Here is a 17,905-nt window from a genome sequence, read left to right on the forward strand (position 1 = left end):
CTAAAATGTTGATGTTCACTCTTGCCATCTCCTGTTTGACCACTTCCAATTTACCTTGATTCATGGACCTAACATTCCAGGTTCCTATGCAATATTGTTCTTTACAGGTTTGGACTTTACTTCCATCACCAGTCACATCCACAGCTGGGTGTTGTTGTTTTTTTTTTTTCCTCCACCTCTTCATTCTTTCTGAAGTTATTTCTCCACTGATCTCCAGTAGCATATTGGGCACCTACCGGCCTGGGAGTTCATCTTTCAGTGTCCTATCTTTTTGCCTTCTCATGCTGTTCATGGGGGTTCTCAAGGCAGGAATACTGAAGTGATTTGCCATTCCCTTCTCTAGTGGACCACGTTTTGTCATAACTCTCCACCATCTCCCGTCTATCTTGGGTGGCCCGAGACAACATGGCTCTTAGTTTCATTGAGTTAGACAAGGCTGTGGTCCATAGACCTAGCATGGTGCTTTTAACTTCTCTCTCATGGTCTGAGTAGACATTCCTGCTGGACAGATCAGCATGGTGTCTACCTTACAGAGGAAATTTCCCTTTGAAATATTGATACCTTTTGCTCAGTGGACTTTGTGCTTATTCAAGAGCACAAGTGAAGCTCAAAACTCTTTTCTTCGTCCTTAAGTCTGCCAGTTGCAGAATTTGGACCAACAGTCCACCTGTGCTTAATGGTCTTTCCTTGGCACAAACTGCTTAAGTGGCAAATGCCCACTAATGAGCCAAAGTGATATGAAGTAAAAACCTTCCTTGAATGAATTGTGTATGTGTACCTTGGAGAAGAAAAAAACTAGAGGAGTCAGGATAACTACATTCAAATATTTTAAGTCATCATGTAGAAAAAAAATGAAAAAAAAAACTGTGCTATTCAATTTTGCAAGTGGACTTGGTTGGGAATAAGTTAAAAGGAAATGGATTTTGCCTGTCAACCAAAACACCAGCTGGTCATCCGTAATCATAACTGAGGATGTTGTTTACAACTCTGTGTGTCTTTCTCTGTTCACCTAAAGAGACTAGGCTGGATTTCTGTGGACCTTTCTAATAAGTGTTCTCTCTCTGTTTTTTAAATGCAACAAGCAGTTTGGTAACTTGAGCTGTCCAAAGCAGTAGATGGCCAGCTGCCTTGAATGGTGGTGGATATCCTACTCTTAAACGGATTCAAAAGGAAGCTAGGTCAGCATTGTCACAGATACTAGAAGGCTTTTTATTCATTCACTCCACAAGTATTTATTCATTTATTGACCAAATAATGGAGCTCCGTGTAAGGTGTCTGCCAACCATATGACCTCATTATGTTTCTTAATCAGTTAGAAGTTGGTATTAATCTGTAGGGTAAGAATCAAAGTTTTAAAGACCTATTTTGGCTGTGCTTGTTAGTCTTGCTAATGCCTACTAGTAGCTGAAGCAAAATTCCTCTTTACTCTACAAATTATTTGTTTGAATTCAAATTAAATACAACTTTGATAACCTGCTTTGTAATTTCTTTTCCAGTTGAGAATGTCCTTAGGCAGAATAGCCCTTTGTTCTTTTACCTGTTCCTTTTGCATTCAAGCTGCTCACTTTGATTTGCAAACCTAAAAGGCTTGGAGTTAATGTAAGAGACTCTTTGCAAACATAATTCCTAGATTCAGTTTTATTGAATAGCACTCTCACTAGATGCAATACTAGAAAAGGGTTTCATGGTCAAAAATGCTTAGAAACACCACATGTATACTAAAATGCCTTCTTAGAGAGTCACAGAGCTCATGAATAATTAAAGGCTGTGATAAATCCTGCAAAAAACAAAAGTGTTTACTATTGTTGAAGCCAGCACTTCCCAGAACATATGTGCTACCCAGTAACATCCCACAAATGCACTTTGGAAAATCCTACCTTCTAGAGTTTAAGGAAGGACTTCAGTAGATACAGGTCAATACAATCAGAACTGTTTGAAACTATCTATATTTACTAATGTGTAAATAAAACAAAATAATTTTTGAACATACATAATTGCCTGTGTATGCCATGTAGGTTATCAGGTTTCAAGGAACTGGAATCAGTTGCTCAGTCATAAATATTTATTGAATGTAGCTATTTTCTTGATTATTTTTAAAACACTTTTCTCTCCTTTATTTCATTAAGGGTCAGCCTCTTTAAGACTTGGTTTCTTCATTTATTAAAAACAAAATGGAGTTTTTTGAGGCTCAAGATAAATGTGAGATTGTATGTGAAACGCTTAGCATAGGGCTTGTACCATTGCAGATATTCAATAAAGACCTGCTGCCCATCTCACCACTGTCATAGTCCAGAATTTAGGACTCTGGGTATTCAAAAGAGCTCGAAACCTAATGTCCAATGATTATTTAGGTATTGAGGAAAACAGCATAGGATAAGTTGTAACTGCTGAACTTCAACTTATATACAAGCATTTTAGAACATAGAGCAACATAATAATAATTCCTAGGAAAAAAACTTGGGCCAGAGGATCTCTAAAAAGAATATTTTTGATCTTCATATATTTAAGCTCCATTTCCTCAGATGTCTTTTTAAAGATTTCAATTTTATCAGAATAAGTTGGGGTGAAAGTGAAAGTCGCTCAGACATGTCCAGCTCTTTGCAACCCCATGGACTGTCCATGGAATTCTCCAGGCCAGAATACCGGTGTGGGTAGCCTTTCCCTTCTCCAGGGATCAAACCCAGGTCTCCTGCATTGCAGGTGGATTCTTTACCAGCTGAGCCACAAGGAAGCATAAGCTGGGCGGCGGGCGCAGTAATGAGTCACATTTACTGAAAGCTTGTGAATAATTGGCAGGTTGCGGGTCAGGCCCCTCAAGATGGCTACTCTGTTGTTCTGTGTTTGCTTCCCCTGCCCGGCCAGTGCCTGCTTCACCTAAACCCCATGCACAGGACTGATCTTCCTACTTACTTGCCCTGGGCTCCAGCTGCTGATTGTTCTTGTCTAGGGAGCGGTAAGTTTCCCTGGTAACTAATGAGCCTGCCTGACACCAGTTCCCCAGCAGCAGGCAATCTGCCCCTCTCTCTGAAAGTCGAGACTGCTGCCGTGTCCCGCCCGCACCCTGCTGCACACGGTGAGGCACACGGGGAGGTGTCGTTCCAGGACCTTGCTTCAGACATGTAAGCTCTCCCGTCCATTAAACCAGGGGTCCCCAGCCCCCAGACTGTGGGCCACTACCAGCCTGCATACTGCTAGGAACCAGGCAGCTCTGCAGGAGGTGAGCAGTGGGAGAGTGAGCGATGCTTCTTCACCTGCCCCTCCCCATCGCTCCCATGACCACCGGAACCAGCCCCCTGTCCCCAGCCTGGGAAAAATGGTCTTCCAAGAAACCAGTCCCTGGTGCCAAAAAGGTTAGGGACCGCTGCCTTAAACCACTGATCTTTCTGTCTCTGACTCCTGGCTCTTTCGCCTTGAAGCTGGGCAAGTACAGGCTTTGTAGACCTGTGGGGTGCAGCCCAGCAGAGGTCGCAAAGAGTCGGAAATGACCAAGCGACTTCACTCACTTTTTCAGTTTTCTTACTGTTAGTTTTCATAGTGATCTAGGCTGTGGCATTCCAATCTAGAGCTTCCCTAAAACAGTGTTCACGTGCTGCTCCACCCCCTTTTTCTTTGGTGTTAATTTATTGGCCTGGGGTCCTAGGTTTGGGGTCCTGGGTTTGGGGTCCTGGGTTGGGGTCCTTGTTTTATACGCTGCATTTCCTGTCTGTGCACTTTCTGGCTCATCCCTATATCTAATGGGCGTCTTTCTGTCTTTTCCCTTGGTTGGGGATGCTCCTGAGTGTCTGGTTAATCCAATCCCGAGCTCATGGCACACTCTCTCCCAGCATTACTGCCAAATCCATTTAGTGACTCAGCAGGAGCTTGTCATTAACAACAATTCTTGTGGAAAGCAAAAATTAAGCAGTCTTGGAAAGAAAAGAGCTGGGGCACCATGGATGTGTAAATCTTTGGTAGCAGTAAACACAGCCTCCCAATGGGTTGGTGGTCGAGTTCCTCTCCTGACACCACCCTTCCTCGGAAGCACTAACAAGTTCACTTCTCACCAGGAGTTTAAAATAATGTCTGCAGTGGAAAGGGCCCTTCAGTGTTACTGAAAAGACAACCTGTTCCCGAATCTTTTATTTGTTTATGTAATATAGAAACTGTTTGATAGATAAAGGAGAAGGCAGACGGAATTCGAAAGAGCAGCTTTATTATTGGCAAAACCTGGGTCAGAGAATATGCTTTCAAATATGTGGCTTGCCAACACTACTCCACGATTGAGCTGGTCCCTTTATCCCTCCAAAGGTCCCAGCTTTCCACTCTCCACCCCCAATGACCAGCAGAGCCAAAACACACAGGTCTCCCTTGCTGCGGCAGAGCCCTCCCTGATGGACTTAACAGGGGGGCGGGGCCAGAATGCACCCCCTGTAGTCAGGCAGGCTGCACAAGCCAACCCACCCCAAGAAGACACTTGCCTCTACCCTTCTACATTCTTCTGGTAAGTCCAGGAAATAAACTGGAGATAAACAGGAGACAAACCAAAGGTTGATAACATGCCTGCATGGAGACAGGTTTCCCAGGTGGCCCAGTAATAAAGAATCTGCCTGCCAGGGCAGGAGGCACAGGAGACTCTGGTTCAATCCCTGGGTTGGAATGGTCCCCTGGAGAAGGAAATGGCAACCCACTCCTGTATTCTTGCCTGGAAAATTCCATAGACCGAGGAGGCAGGCTACAGTCCCATGGAGTCACAGAGCGTCAGACATGACTGAGTGACTAATACACCTACACCCACCCACCCACTGGGGAAAACTGAGTAACTCGCCTAAATGGTCGAAGTTAATGTTAGTCGCTCAGTTGTATCCAACTCTTTGCAACCCCATGGACTGTAGCCCACCATGCTCCTCTGTCCATGGGATTCTCCAGGCAAGAATACTGGAGTGGGTTGCCATTTCCTTCTCCAGGGGATCTTCCTGACCCAGAGATCAAGCCCATGTCTCCTGCATTGCAGGCAGATTCTTTACCATTTGAGCCACCTAGAGAGGTTAAATGGAGAAGGCGATGGCAGCCCACTCCAGTATTCTTGCCTGGAAAGTCCCATGGACGGAGGAGCCTAGTGGGCTGCAGTCCATGTCGTTGCAAAGGGTCGGACACAACTGAGCAACTTCCCTTTCACTTTTCACTTTCATGCATTGGAGAAGGAAATGGCAGCCCACTCCAGTGTTCTTGCCTGGAGAATCCCAGGGACGGGGGAGCCTGGTGGGCTGCCATCTAAGAGGTCACACAGAGTCGGACACGACTGAAGTGACTTAGCAGTAGCAGTAGCAGAGAGTTTAAATACCACCCTTAGTGGTTTAGTTGCTAAGTAATGTCCGGCTCTTGCAACCCCATGGAATGTGTCCTGCTAAGCTCCTCTGTCCATGGGATTTTCCAGGTAAGAATACTGGACTGGGTTGCCATTTTCTTCTCCAGGGGATCTTCCTGACCCAGGGATTGAACCTGGGTCTCCTGCACTGCAGGCAGATTTGATACACCCTCAGCTAAAGATTGGATAAGGAAATGGCAACCTACTCCAGTGTTCTTGCCTGGAGAATCCCACGGACGGAGGAGCCTGGTGGGCTAGAGTCCACGGGGTAGCAAAGAGTCGGACACGACTCAGCGACTTAACTTTAACTTTTCAGCTAAAGATAGAAAAGGATGATGAGGGTGGGGAGAGTTAGTTAAGGGAGGTTACCAGCAGAAGCAAAGTTGATCAGGGTAAGGTCATTATCCAGGTTTAAGTCAGTGCCTTTTCCATTGATAAGAGTTTCTACAGAGTTGATAATTCTCCTCTTCCAAGTACAACAAGGAAGACTCCCTTAACAAATGGAGATTTCCCTTACGAATTGATTGTTTCTTACCTAAGGGTAACTCCTACTTGGTTTTCAGAGTTTTTGCCTTGTATGGTGCTTCTTAAAAACTAATCAGCTTAAAATAAGTAATATGTCAAAGAGACACATCTTAGGGTGGCAAATTCTGCTCCCCTACATTAGAAACAGAGAAGAAGGGACTCAATGGAAGGCAAAGCAACCTTTGATACATTATGGAAAGGGGGATGGGGGCAAGGACCCAGTTATTTCATTACATCTAACAATTTGGAGAAGGGATGAAAATTGCTAAGGCATTGAGCCTTGGGATGAACAGACAATAGTGGTATCCTAGACAAAAATAGCAAACACAGCAAAGAGAATGAAAGAGAAAGATCAGAGCCAGAGATGGAGAACTGGAAACTTTTACATAAAAAAGATCTTTGAAATGAAAGGATAACAGAATTACTAAGCCAGGTGTAAAGCTGTGAGGCTGGAAGAAGGCTTAGGCCAAGATTCTAAGGGACCGCCTGCCCCAACGCCCACTGTTGTTCAGCCACCAGCCTGAAGTGTGAGTGACTCTATGCAGCACCCCAGACTTCCCTGTCCTTCACTATTTCCTGGAGTTTGCTCAAACTTATGTCCATTGAGTCGATGATGCCATCCAACCATCTCATCTTCTGTCACCCCTTCTCCTTTTGCCCTCGATCTTTCCCAGAATTGAGGTCTTTTCCAATAAGTTGGCTCTTCACATCAGGTGGTACTTCAGTTTCAGCATCAGTCTTTCCAATAAATATTCAGGGTCGATTTACTTTAGGATTGACTGGTTTGATCTCCTTGCTGACCAAAGGATTCTCAAGAGACTTCTCCAACATCACAATTCGAAAGCATCAATTCTTCAGTGCTCAGCCTCCTTTCTGGTACAATTGTCATATCTGTACAAATGAAAGTTGCTCAATCGTGTCCGACTCTTTGTGATCCCTTGGACTATAGCCTGCCAGGCTCCTCTGTCCATGGAGTTCTCCAGGCCAGAATACTGGAGCCGGTAGCCATTCCCTTCTCCAGGGGATCTTCCCAACCCAGGGATTGAACCCAGGTCTCCTGTATTGCAGGCAGATTCTTTACCAACTGAGCTATCAGGGAAGCTCTATCCATATATGACCACTGGAAAAACCATAGCTTTGACTACATGGACCTTTGTTGGCAAAGTGATGTCTCTGCTTTTTAATACACTGTCTAGGATTTTCTTAGCTTTTCTTCCAAGGAGCAGGTGTCTCTTAATTTCATGGCTACAGTCACCATCCTCAGTGATTTTGGAGCCCAGGAAAATCTGTCGGTGCTTCCACTTTTCTGCTTCTATTTGCCATGACATGATGGAGCCAGATGCCATAATCTGTTTTTTGAATATTGAGTTTTAAGCCAGCTTTTTCCCTCTCCTCTTTTGCCTTCATCAGGAGGCTCTTTAGAGTATTATGAGGATGGAATTAGACATAAAGTAGCTCATGTGATGTTCAGCATAGTGTACCTTGTGGGTAGTAACTCTGCTTTTATGGAGTTGGTATAAATCTCAGTTCATAAACTCAGATATACAAGGAATATCCAAGTCACTTTTTGTCTTCAAATCAATTTTATGAAGATTCTGAGCCCCAGCTGCCTGGCTGGTAGGATTTTTAACTGTAGCTATTCTTAGGGCTTTCAACTTTACCCCAGGGGAGTACAGAAGTCCCCGTGAGACTGTATCAATTTTCAATTATCTGGTCACTCTGGTTACTGCACAGGTACCCTTTTTTATTTCCTCTCCAAGCACTCCTGCCAAGCACAGCAGTCAGATATGGTTGAAACCTTTGATGAGACTGAGAACCCATGTCAAGGATCGAGGGTTCCTCCTTACCTCCCCCAGACAAGCCTCACTGTGCACTGCCATCCAGCAAAGTTCTTGCAGCCCAAGACATCGCTCTCCAGTGCCAGAGGTGTCCTCTCTCCCGACCCTCACCCCTGACCCCTGCCGGACACATATGATTCCACTTTCATATCATCCGGCCGTACCAATACTTTGAGTCATAAAAAGTGGCTTTTTTTCTTTAGTTCAAACTAATAACTATTCAATGGATTTAACTTTTCTTTGTTTCTTTCATTCTTTGTGTTTTTTTTTTTTTTTTAATCTAGGAGGGCAACTGACTTCAGTCTGTTTGTGCTTTCCAAATAGCAAATATCCCTGAGGCAAGTAAACAGAAATAGACTACTTTCTTCAAAGCAAGGGAAAATAGAAATAAAAAATATCCATTGACATATCTTGACACATGTAGCTGGTAATAACAACAATGGTAATGTACCTCGTTATTTTTATTATAATATTCCTCATACCCATTCCCCTTTCTCCATCTGTACTGTCAGTGCTTGATTCATGGGGCCTTAGGTTTTCCAGGCTGTGTTGATTGTCCAGTTTTGCCTCCCCGTCCCTCCCACCATTCCCACTTCAGCCACGTCACCCTACCAGCAGCTACATGTCTTCCCCCCACTGCACCAGCTCTCCTGTCTTCTTGGAAACTACCTTCCCCACCTCCACCTTGTCATGCCAGTAAATACCTACTTCCCCTTAAAGACTCTGCTGAGACATGATCTTTCCTGTGACTTCTCCGTGTTCCCTTCCCAGATATAAAGCACCGGCCTCTGTATTTCCAGTGTCTCCGATTTAAAGCACTTAGACTTAAGGTGGTGGAATAATTCCTTATTCAAACCAGAATATTTTTGAGAATGAAAGAGGATGCTATGACTAATCATCCCGGAGCCATAGACATAAACCAGGACTGCCCGAGGCAATCTGGGATGTGTGGTCGTCCGACTTACCTTTACATTGTTGAAATGACTGTTTACCTGTCTGTCATACCCTCTCCCCTCCCACACACACAAGGAGGCAGGCAGTGAATTCATGGAAGGCGTAGGCCTCAGCATCTAGTATAGTGAGTGCTGACATAGTAATCAATGGATTAAATCTTGGGAATTTTACTGGGGCAGAACATTGTAGCATATTAAAAAGCAGAGACATTACTTTGTCAACAAAGGTCCATCTAGTCAAGGCTATGGTTTTTCCAGTAGTCATGTATGGATGTGAGAGTTGGACTATAAAGAAAGCTGAGCACAGAAAAATTGATGCTTTTGAACTGTGGTGTTGGAGAAGACTCTTGAGAGTCCCTTGGCCTGCAAGGAGATCCAACCAGTCCGTCCTAAAGGAGATCAGTCCTGGGTGTACATTGGAAGGACTGATGTTGAACCTGAAACTCCAATCCTTTGGCCACCTGATGCGAAGAGCTGACTCATTTGAAAAGACCCTGATGCTGGGAAAGATTGAGGGCAAGAGGAGAAGGGGACGACAGAGAATGAGATGGTTGGATGGCATCACCGACTCAATGGACATGAGTTTGGGTAAACTCCGGGAGTTGGTGATGGACAGCGAGGCCTGCGTGCTGCAGTCCATGGGGTCGCAAAGAGTCAGACACGACTGAGTGACTGAACTGAACTGAACTGAAGTGGTAGAGACCAACAAAAGGAGATGGGAGGGAACGTGTGCAAGGGAAACAAGTACACTAGTTAGGGAGGAGCAGAGGTCTGGGGATTAAAACATAGTTTGGGAAAGATTGTGGAAACTCTGGATTGTGAGGTTCAGGAATTTCTAAGAAAGTGCAGTAGCAGGGGAAGGTTTAAATTTGGGGCAGTGACATAAAGGATAACTGATACTTGAATATAAGGTGAATTGGAGGGACAGAAAGGCAGGGAGAACTGAGGAAACTATTTGGATTTTAAAAAGGTGAAATTATGAATGCCTAGACTAGGACTCTATGTTGTTTAACCTTTTATGCTCGATGAAAAACTTAGGACCCTTTAGAATGCAAATGGAAGAACCCCAAATTAACCTGATTTAACCAAAAAGGGCAATTTATCAGCTCAGCTAACGTAAGTATACAGGCATTGCTGGATCCAGGCTCTCACACAGTGTCATTCCATCAGGACTGTGCCATCTCTTGGTTCTACTCACGTTATTGGCTTGGTTCTCAGTGGTTCGGTTCAGTTCAGTTCAGTCGCTCAGTCATGTCTGACTCTTTGTGACCCCATGGACTGCAGCACGCCAGGCCTCCCTGTCCATCACCAACTCCTGGAGTTTACTCAAACTCATATCCATTGAGTCGGTGATGCCATCCAACCATCTCATCCTCTGTCATCCCCTTATCCTCCTGCCCTCAATCTTTTCCAGCATCAAGGTCTTTTCCAATGAGTCAGCTCTTCTCATCAGGTGGCCAAAGGATTGGAGTTTCAGCTTCAACATCAGTCCTTCCAATGAACGCACAGAACTAATCTCCCTTAGGATGGACTGGCTGGATCTCCTTGCAGGCCAAGGGACTCTCAAGAGTCTTCTCCAACACCACAGTTCAAAAGCATCAATTCTTCTGTACTCAGCTTTCTTTATAGTCCAACTCTCACATCTATACATGACTACTGGAAAAACCATAGCCTTGATTAGATGGACCTTTGTTGGCAAAGTAATGTCTCCGCTTTTTATTTAATATGCTGTCTAGATTGGTCATAATTTTTCTTCCAAGGAGCAAGCATCTTTTAATTTCATGGCTGCAGTCACCACCTGCAGTGATTTTGGAGCCCCAAAAAATAGTCTGTCACTGTTTTCACTGTTTCCCCATCTATTTGCCATGAAGTGATGGGTTCTCTGTGGAGTTCTCCCCAAAATGGACATTAGTAGCTTCCAGCCTACTTTCTACCAGCTTAGCAGCCCCAGAAGAAAGAGGACAGTGTTTTATCAATAGTTCCAGCTAAAATCCTAGGGAAGACTCTCTAGATCATGAAAATCAAATCACAGAAATAAAATTATCAAGAGGAACTATAGAAGTGATGAGCTTCCAAATGAGCAAGAAAATAAATGTACTTATTCCAAAATGATCTAGATTGTGTTTTTTCAATATATTTAAATTATGATAAACATTGTGAGTCATTATTATTTTAACTCAAAAATACTTTTACATATGATACTGGACATAGCATACTAATTATCTAAACAAGAGAGAAATTATTTCACCTTTTCAGTCCAACCTGTCAACGCAACAGTAGAGGAACTGATCTTTGAAGAGCGGTAATGGAGCCGGAGGAGGACTAAAAAGGCCGATTAAAATGAATCTGTCTTTGTGGGAATTCCTATTTGATTTTACTGAGAAACAAGCTGAGAAACCTCTTCATTCTGAAATGACAGGAAGCTATGGGGTTGAGAAACATTTATAAATTTATTTGTAGAATTGATAGCATATTACTGAGAACACTATAACTGTGAATTTCCTATGAAATTTATGTTCTGAATAAAGAGTATATAATGTTCAGAACAAAACTCCCAAAGAGAGATACAAAGATTCAACTAGTTATAAGTAGATTTTCAATAATAAGGAGTATATAAAATAATTCTGTTTGATGTTCAAGTTATACACACACACACACACACACACATATATATAGTGTATGTTTGTATATATTGCACCAAATATAGTAACTATCACTGGTTGGTAGGATTTGATGCACTTTTAGTTTTCTTAGTTTCTTAGTCTGAATTTTTTACAATTTCTAAAATGAGTGTGTGTTACTTTTAAATGAGAAAAGAAATCAAAAAAAGTTTAAGAGGATAAAGAATTCTGACATAAAAGTAAGCTACTATTGCCCTTTGACATGATATCATGTGGTTCTTCTCATAGCTTTTCCCCCCCACAAATATCCATAATTCTCTCAGAAATTATACTGGGTTTGGACCCAATTGGGGAATGGACTTTCGATCTGAAAGAATATGGCATTTCTCCTATTAGGTAAATAATAATCAAACACATTTTTACACTGTTATGCTAGCATTAGTAATAAGAATGTAATCATATTCATTGATACCTACCTTACTAAATCATTTTTGTTCTTTTCAAGAATGTACCTTTCAAGAACAAGGTTCCAATACAGAAAATAATCTGAACCAAGGACCCAGTTTGATAGAAGCTGTCTTTCAAGTATTGTACCACTGCACTTTCTCTCCACAAACATTTGGAAATGTCTTTGTGAGTTACATGGAAGAAGAACAATTATGGGACTTCTTATATAACATTCCAGGTATGAGAAAGTTAATATTTGTAAAAGTAGTGTTTTATAGATACCCAAATATATCTTTAAAGACATTTTTAAAAGTTTATTGATGTCAGTTTTGCCGAATCTGTTATTTGTAAAAGGTTATCTTACATTTTTTCAGTATACAGGCTACTTTGGGGAATCATTAACCATTAGCTCCCATCAAAATTTAACATACTTAGGACAAGGTGAGGGAGAAAGTTGAGGGGGGAAGTTATTACCTAGAAATTATGTTATGCAGATTTTCTTTTTTTATTAAAAATTTAACATTTACCACAGATTAAGTTTAGTAAAATGTAAAAAAATACTTTGTGCTTCTCAGATGCTTTTATTAAACAAGCTGATGGACAAACTTGCAGGCCAGTTTTCTTCATATGTAAATGGCATTTATTATGATGAGCCTAGTGGCTCTCTCTAGACATTTAAGTAAGTCCTATCATTGTTTTGGGGGTACTATGTTTTCTCCAGCTGTGTTGTTCTCCTGCCCACAGCTCGAATGGATGGTAAAGTCAGAATGAGTTACATGTCTAAATAGGAAGTGTTCGTGGGTTACCCAACCTTCAGGACCAGGTGTAAACATTCTCACATTGTTTGATCCTTAATATTCTGTCTTTAAATCTCTATACTTAACGTCTTGGGAAAATAAAGGATGAGGATTTAGTGGTTATCCTGTCAGTCCATCAACCATATATATCATTTACATTTGGTTTTCAACCTATATGCTTTCTTATACACTGTTTTGGAACCACCATTTCCATAAAATACTTAATAGAATCCATATTAAAAAACCTAACTGGCTCATAATCATGGTTTTGTTCTTTTTAGCTATCCTCCAGACATTACTTGACTATCCTTTTAACTATTTTTAAGTCATTATGTTACATCTTCTCTTGGTTATTATCACTGCAAAATAGCAATATATAGCTTTATGTAAAGATAATTATGTGATAATTATCTCCTTTTAAAGTCTTATTTTCTAGTTTTCATATATTCCTCATTGTTTCCTTTTTACCCCCCAAATGGTCAGTCTGCTAGTTTCAAAGAAAGCATTATTTCTGATGTAGACTTTATTGAACTGAAAGCAAAACAACCTTGAAAGCTCCTCCACCCCCTGCTGTTTTGAGTTGTTTCTGGTGAGGATAAGAGCTGAATTGTCTCACAAGATTATAAAGAATCGGGGACCCACTTGCTTCAACCATTATTTCTCTTTCAGTTCTTAAGTTCTTGAACCATCTGACACTCAGCACAAAACCATACTGAAAATGACTTAGAAGAGATCAATGGATTTTAGGTGGTGGCCTGAGAAAGCAAAACTGCTCCTTGCCCCTAATTAGTCTTCTCTTCCATCTACACATTGAGCAAACTCTCCTCCCCCAGGTCAGAAAAGTCTCTTGGAATAGGAACAGGTAGTACAGTTGTTCACAGAGACCAAATTTTGTCAAGGGATCAAAGGAGCATAACTTCAAAGTGATGAAAAATGCTTGGCCTTTGTGCAAGTTGTTTCTCCATCAATGTTAACTTATCTCCTTTTATAGTCTTATTTTCTAGTTTTCATGTGTTCCCTCACTGTTTGCTTTTTATCCAAAAACAGTCAGTCTTCTAGTTTAAAGTGAAAGTAAGAGTCGCTCAGTGGTGCCCGACTCTTTGTGACCCCATGGACCGTACAGTCCATGGAATTCTCCAGGCCAGAATACTGGAGTGGGTAGCCTTTCCCTTCTCCAGGAGATTTTCCCAACCCAGGGATCGAACCTAGGTCTCCCACACTGCAGGCGGATTCTTCACCTGCTGAGCCACAGGAGAGCATTATTTCTGATGTAGACTTACTGAATTGAAAGAAACAGACATCGCAGTGGTCATGAGGGACTGTGCCTTTTTTTTTTTCTCTCCTATTTAAATCTTTGTAAGTCTCCTATTCTTCTGTTACCAATTACAGTTATCTTAAAATCCCTAATAAGATACACTAATTCATAAGAAAACTAAGTCTTTTACTGTGGTTTCTATTTGACTTGAAAAATAACAGGTTTCAAGGAAATATAGCTGAGACACATAACCATAATCCCACAATATTTGCATTTTACACTAATAGATCTATGCTTCAGTTAATGTGATAACTTACCCAGATTGACTGGAGTACATTACTTAAAAACTGGTTTATTTTCTTCCTCTTGAAACATGCTATGATTTCTGTATAGCTTATCCATAAGACATCACAGTCTTATCACTTTAGAATAAAAAGTTGAAAACAAAGAAGGCAGTATCCTCATTTTATTGCTGGGCTTCCCTGGTAGATGAGCTGGTAAAGAATCTGCCTGCAATGCAGGAGACCCTGGTTCGATTCCTGGGTCAGGAAGATCTCCTGGAGAAGGGACAGCCTAACCACTCCAGTCTTCCTGGGCTTCCCTGGTGGCTCAGATGCTAAAGAATCTGCCTGCAATGCAGCAGACCTGGGTTCGATCCCTGGGTTGGGAAGACCCCCTGGAGGAGGGCATGGCAATCCACTCCAGTATTCTTGCCTGGGAAATCCCCATGGATAGCGGAGCCTGGCGGGCTATGGTCGTGGGGTTGAAAAGAGTCAGACATGACTGAGCAACTAAGCACAGCAAGAGATGTTAAGAGACTTGCCTGAGATTGTTCACTGATTAAATCGTAGAATCAGAACCAAAAAATGGGACTTCTGATCACAGGCCTTGTTATTTCTCTTTATTTTTTTCCATTAGACTAAACTTTTTGAAACATTTGCTTTATTGATATATGAATTCAGTAATGAAATATATAAACTGGCTTAATTAGAAATCCAATATATAACTCCTTAGAATGAACATAACTAGGAAGAAAAACAAGAGTGAAAATATCCATTTAAAAAAAGATTACAGAAGATAAAAATTATTAAAAAAACAATTAAGTTGGGTACCTCATGTGGGCATTTCAAAGGCCAATACACTCTATAAGAAATAGATTTGGTAGCAATCATTGCAGGCCTGTACTCTCAAAGTAGGTCAACAATATTTAGTGGGGCAAATGAAAATATCAAAGCGTAAGTTACTTTGTGTTTCACTCTATTCCTTAACTCCCTTTTACTTTTAAGAGAAATGAATGTCTTTAGCACACACTGAGTTAAACTTTATAAGAAACTACTAAACTGTTTTTCAAAGTAATCCCGTCCTTTTCCATTCCCACCTGTTATATGAGAGAGTTTGGGTTGCTTTGTGCCCTCACCAACACTTGGAATTGCCTTTTTGCTTTTAATCATTCTAAGGAGTATATGCTATTATCTCATTGTGACTTTAATTTACAGTTCCATGGTGATTAATGACTTTAAACATATCTTCATGTTTTTAATGGTCATTTGAAAAAATTCTTTTGAAAAATATCTGTTTAAAACTTTCCTTCATTTATTAATTAGATTGCCTTACTGAGTTTTAAAGAGGTCTTCCCTGGTGGCTTAGTGGTAAAGAATCACCTGCAATGCAAGAGCCACAGGAGATGCAGGTTTGATCCCTGGGTCGGGAAGATCCCCTGGAGGAGGGCATGGCAACCCACCCCAGTATTCTTGTCTGGAGAATCCCATGGACAGAGGAGCCTGGCGGGCTAAGGTCCATGGGGTCGCAAGAGTCGGACAGGACTGAGCAACGAAACCACCACCATACATTTTCATATACTTATACAATTTTCCCAACATCTTTTTTAGAATCACGCTTCTTTCCCAGTTTGAATTACTTTGGTGCTTTTGTCATAAATCAGGACAATTGATCGAATCCATGTCTACGTGTGAATCCTCTGTTCTGACACTTGGAGCTACGTGACTATATTATTCTTTGTTTTCTCTTTGCTCCAACGTTGTTCCTTTTAATATCTATTTTGACCTTCTTTGGATTAACTGGATATTTTTCAGTATTACAGTTTTTCTTTGCCAATGGCTTATTTGATATAATTCTACATTTATTTTGGTAGTTGTTCCAAGGTTTACATCTTGTGATGAGTATCTTTGACTCATCACAGTTTACATATAATGTAAGAATCTTACACGAGTACATTTCTATTTACTCTTCCTATTCTTTAGCATGTGTCATCATGCGTTTTATTTCTACTCATGTTATGAACCCTACAATCTATTGTTTCACTTTTGTTTTAGTCAGTTATAGCTTAAAGAAGCTAAAAATGAGAAGAAAGTCTTTCATATTTGTCCATCTATCTATCATTTCTGGTACTCTTCTTTTACTTGTGTAGATCTGAATTTCTGACAGATATCATTTTCCTTCTACCTTAAGTATTTCCTTTAATGTACTAAAATTTTCTGCCATCAGTTCATTTGATTTGATTTGATTGCATGAAAAAAGGCTTTATCTTCATATTTGAAATATTTTTCATCAGACATGTACTTTTGGGTTTAGAGATTTTTCTATCTTTCATTTTTTTTCACTCAGTACTTTCAAGACATTTTTCTATTTTATGGCTTGCATTGTTTCTGATGATAAATCAGTTTAGGTTTTAAAGTGTTTGCTTCCAGTTATATAATGTGTCTTCTTTGTGTTGTTCATTTTAAGATTGTTCTCTTTATCACTACTTTGCAGCAATTTAATTATGATGTGCTTTGTTTTCATTTCTTTTGTATTCTGCTTAGGGATTGTTGAGCTTCTTATATCTGATGATGTTTAGTTTTTATCATATTTGGAAATTTTTTAGCCATTCTCGCAGAGTATTTTATCTTTTCCCCCCTACCACCACTTTTTTCTGGAATTCTTTTTTTTTTTTAATAATTAATTAATTTGGCTGAGTAAGGTCTTAGTTATGGCATCTTCATTACATCATGCAGGGCCTTTCGCTGTGGTACACAGGCTCTAACTGCACTGTACAGGCTCAGTAGTTTTGGCACATGGGCTCTCGAGTTGTGGCCCACAACCTCCAGAGTCCACAGGCCCAGCGTGTGGGCTTCATGGATCTTAGTTCCCTGACCAGGGATTAAACTTGTGTTCCTTACATTGCAAGATGGATTCTTACTATTGGACCACCAGGGAAGTCCCTGATTTGCAGATATTGCAGAACCCTTGTATTCCTCTGATAAATCCAACTTCATATTGTGTATGATCCTTTTAGTGTATTCTTATGTTCAGTTTGTTGACATTTTGTTGAGGAATTTTGCATCTATGTCCATCAGTGATATTGGACTGTGATTTTTCTTTTTTTGTGTGATATCTCTGTCTAGTTTTAGTATCAGAATGAGGCTGGCCTTGTATACAGAATGAGTTTGGAAGTATTCCTTCCTCTATGCAATTTTTGGGAATAGATTGAGAAGAACCGGTCTTACCTCTTCTCTAAATGTTTGGTAGCATTCACCTATGAAGCCATCTGGTCCTGGACTTGTGTTTGTTGAGAGTTTTTCTAAATTACTAATTCAGTGTCATTGCTGGTAATTGGTCTGTTAATAGTTTTTATTTCTTCCTGGTTCAGTCTTGGGATATTGTACATATCTAGTAATTTGTCCATTTCTTCTAGACTGTCCATTTTATGGCTGTGTAATTGTAGTCTCTTAGGATCATTTTTATTTCTGTGATGTCAGATATAACTTCTCCTTTTTCATTTCTGATTTCATTGATTTGGACCCTCTCTCTTTTTTCTTCATGAGTCTGGCTAAAAGTTTGTCAATTTTGTTTCTCTTTTAAAAAGTCCAGCTCTTAGTTTCAGCACTGTGGTGGTTTTTACAATGGGTTGTCATTTGAGAAATATCACCTTGAAATTTGAGGGTGAAAATCATATCAGTGCTCTTCTCTGTTGATTCAAGTAGTGATCCCTGAACTTCCTAGTCATTAAAAACAAACAAAAACTTTTATTGTATCTATCACATAAGTAACACATAATCATTGCAGGTGATACTTGTTAGAAAGAAGGGAGGAAAGAAAAGAGGGAAGGAGGGAAGAAAAAGTCAA

General features: G+C 40.7%; 1 protein-coding gene across 5 annotated transcripts in view; it reads left to right on the forward strand.

The window, feature by feature from the left end:
- KIAA0825 (KIAA0825 ortholog) overlaps window positions 1-17,905 on the forward strand; it is a 434,350-nt gene that overhangs the window by 182,096 nt on the left and 234,349 nt on the right. For all 5 annotated transcript variants that reach the window (XM_040241509.1, XM_040241510.1, XM_040241512.1 and 2 more), the window contains one exon: window positions 11,787-11,966. In XM_040241509.1, coding sequence (XP_040097443.1) covers window positions 11,787-11,966 — 180 coding nt within the window. The remainder of the gene's footprint in view (window positions 1-11,786; window positions 11,967-17,905) is intronic.

Source organism: Oryx dammah, unplaced genomic scaffold (assembly GCF_014754425.2).
Source record: "Oryx dammah isolate SB20612 unplaced genomic scaffold, SCBI_Odam_1.1 HiC_scaffold_5, whole genome shotgun sequence".
In the NCBI taxonomy this organism is placed as follows: Eukaryota; Metazoa; Chordata; class Mammalia; order Artiodactyla; family Bovidae; genus Oryx; species Oryx dammah.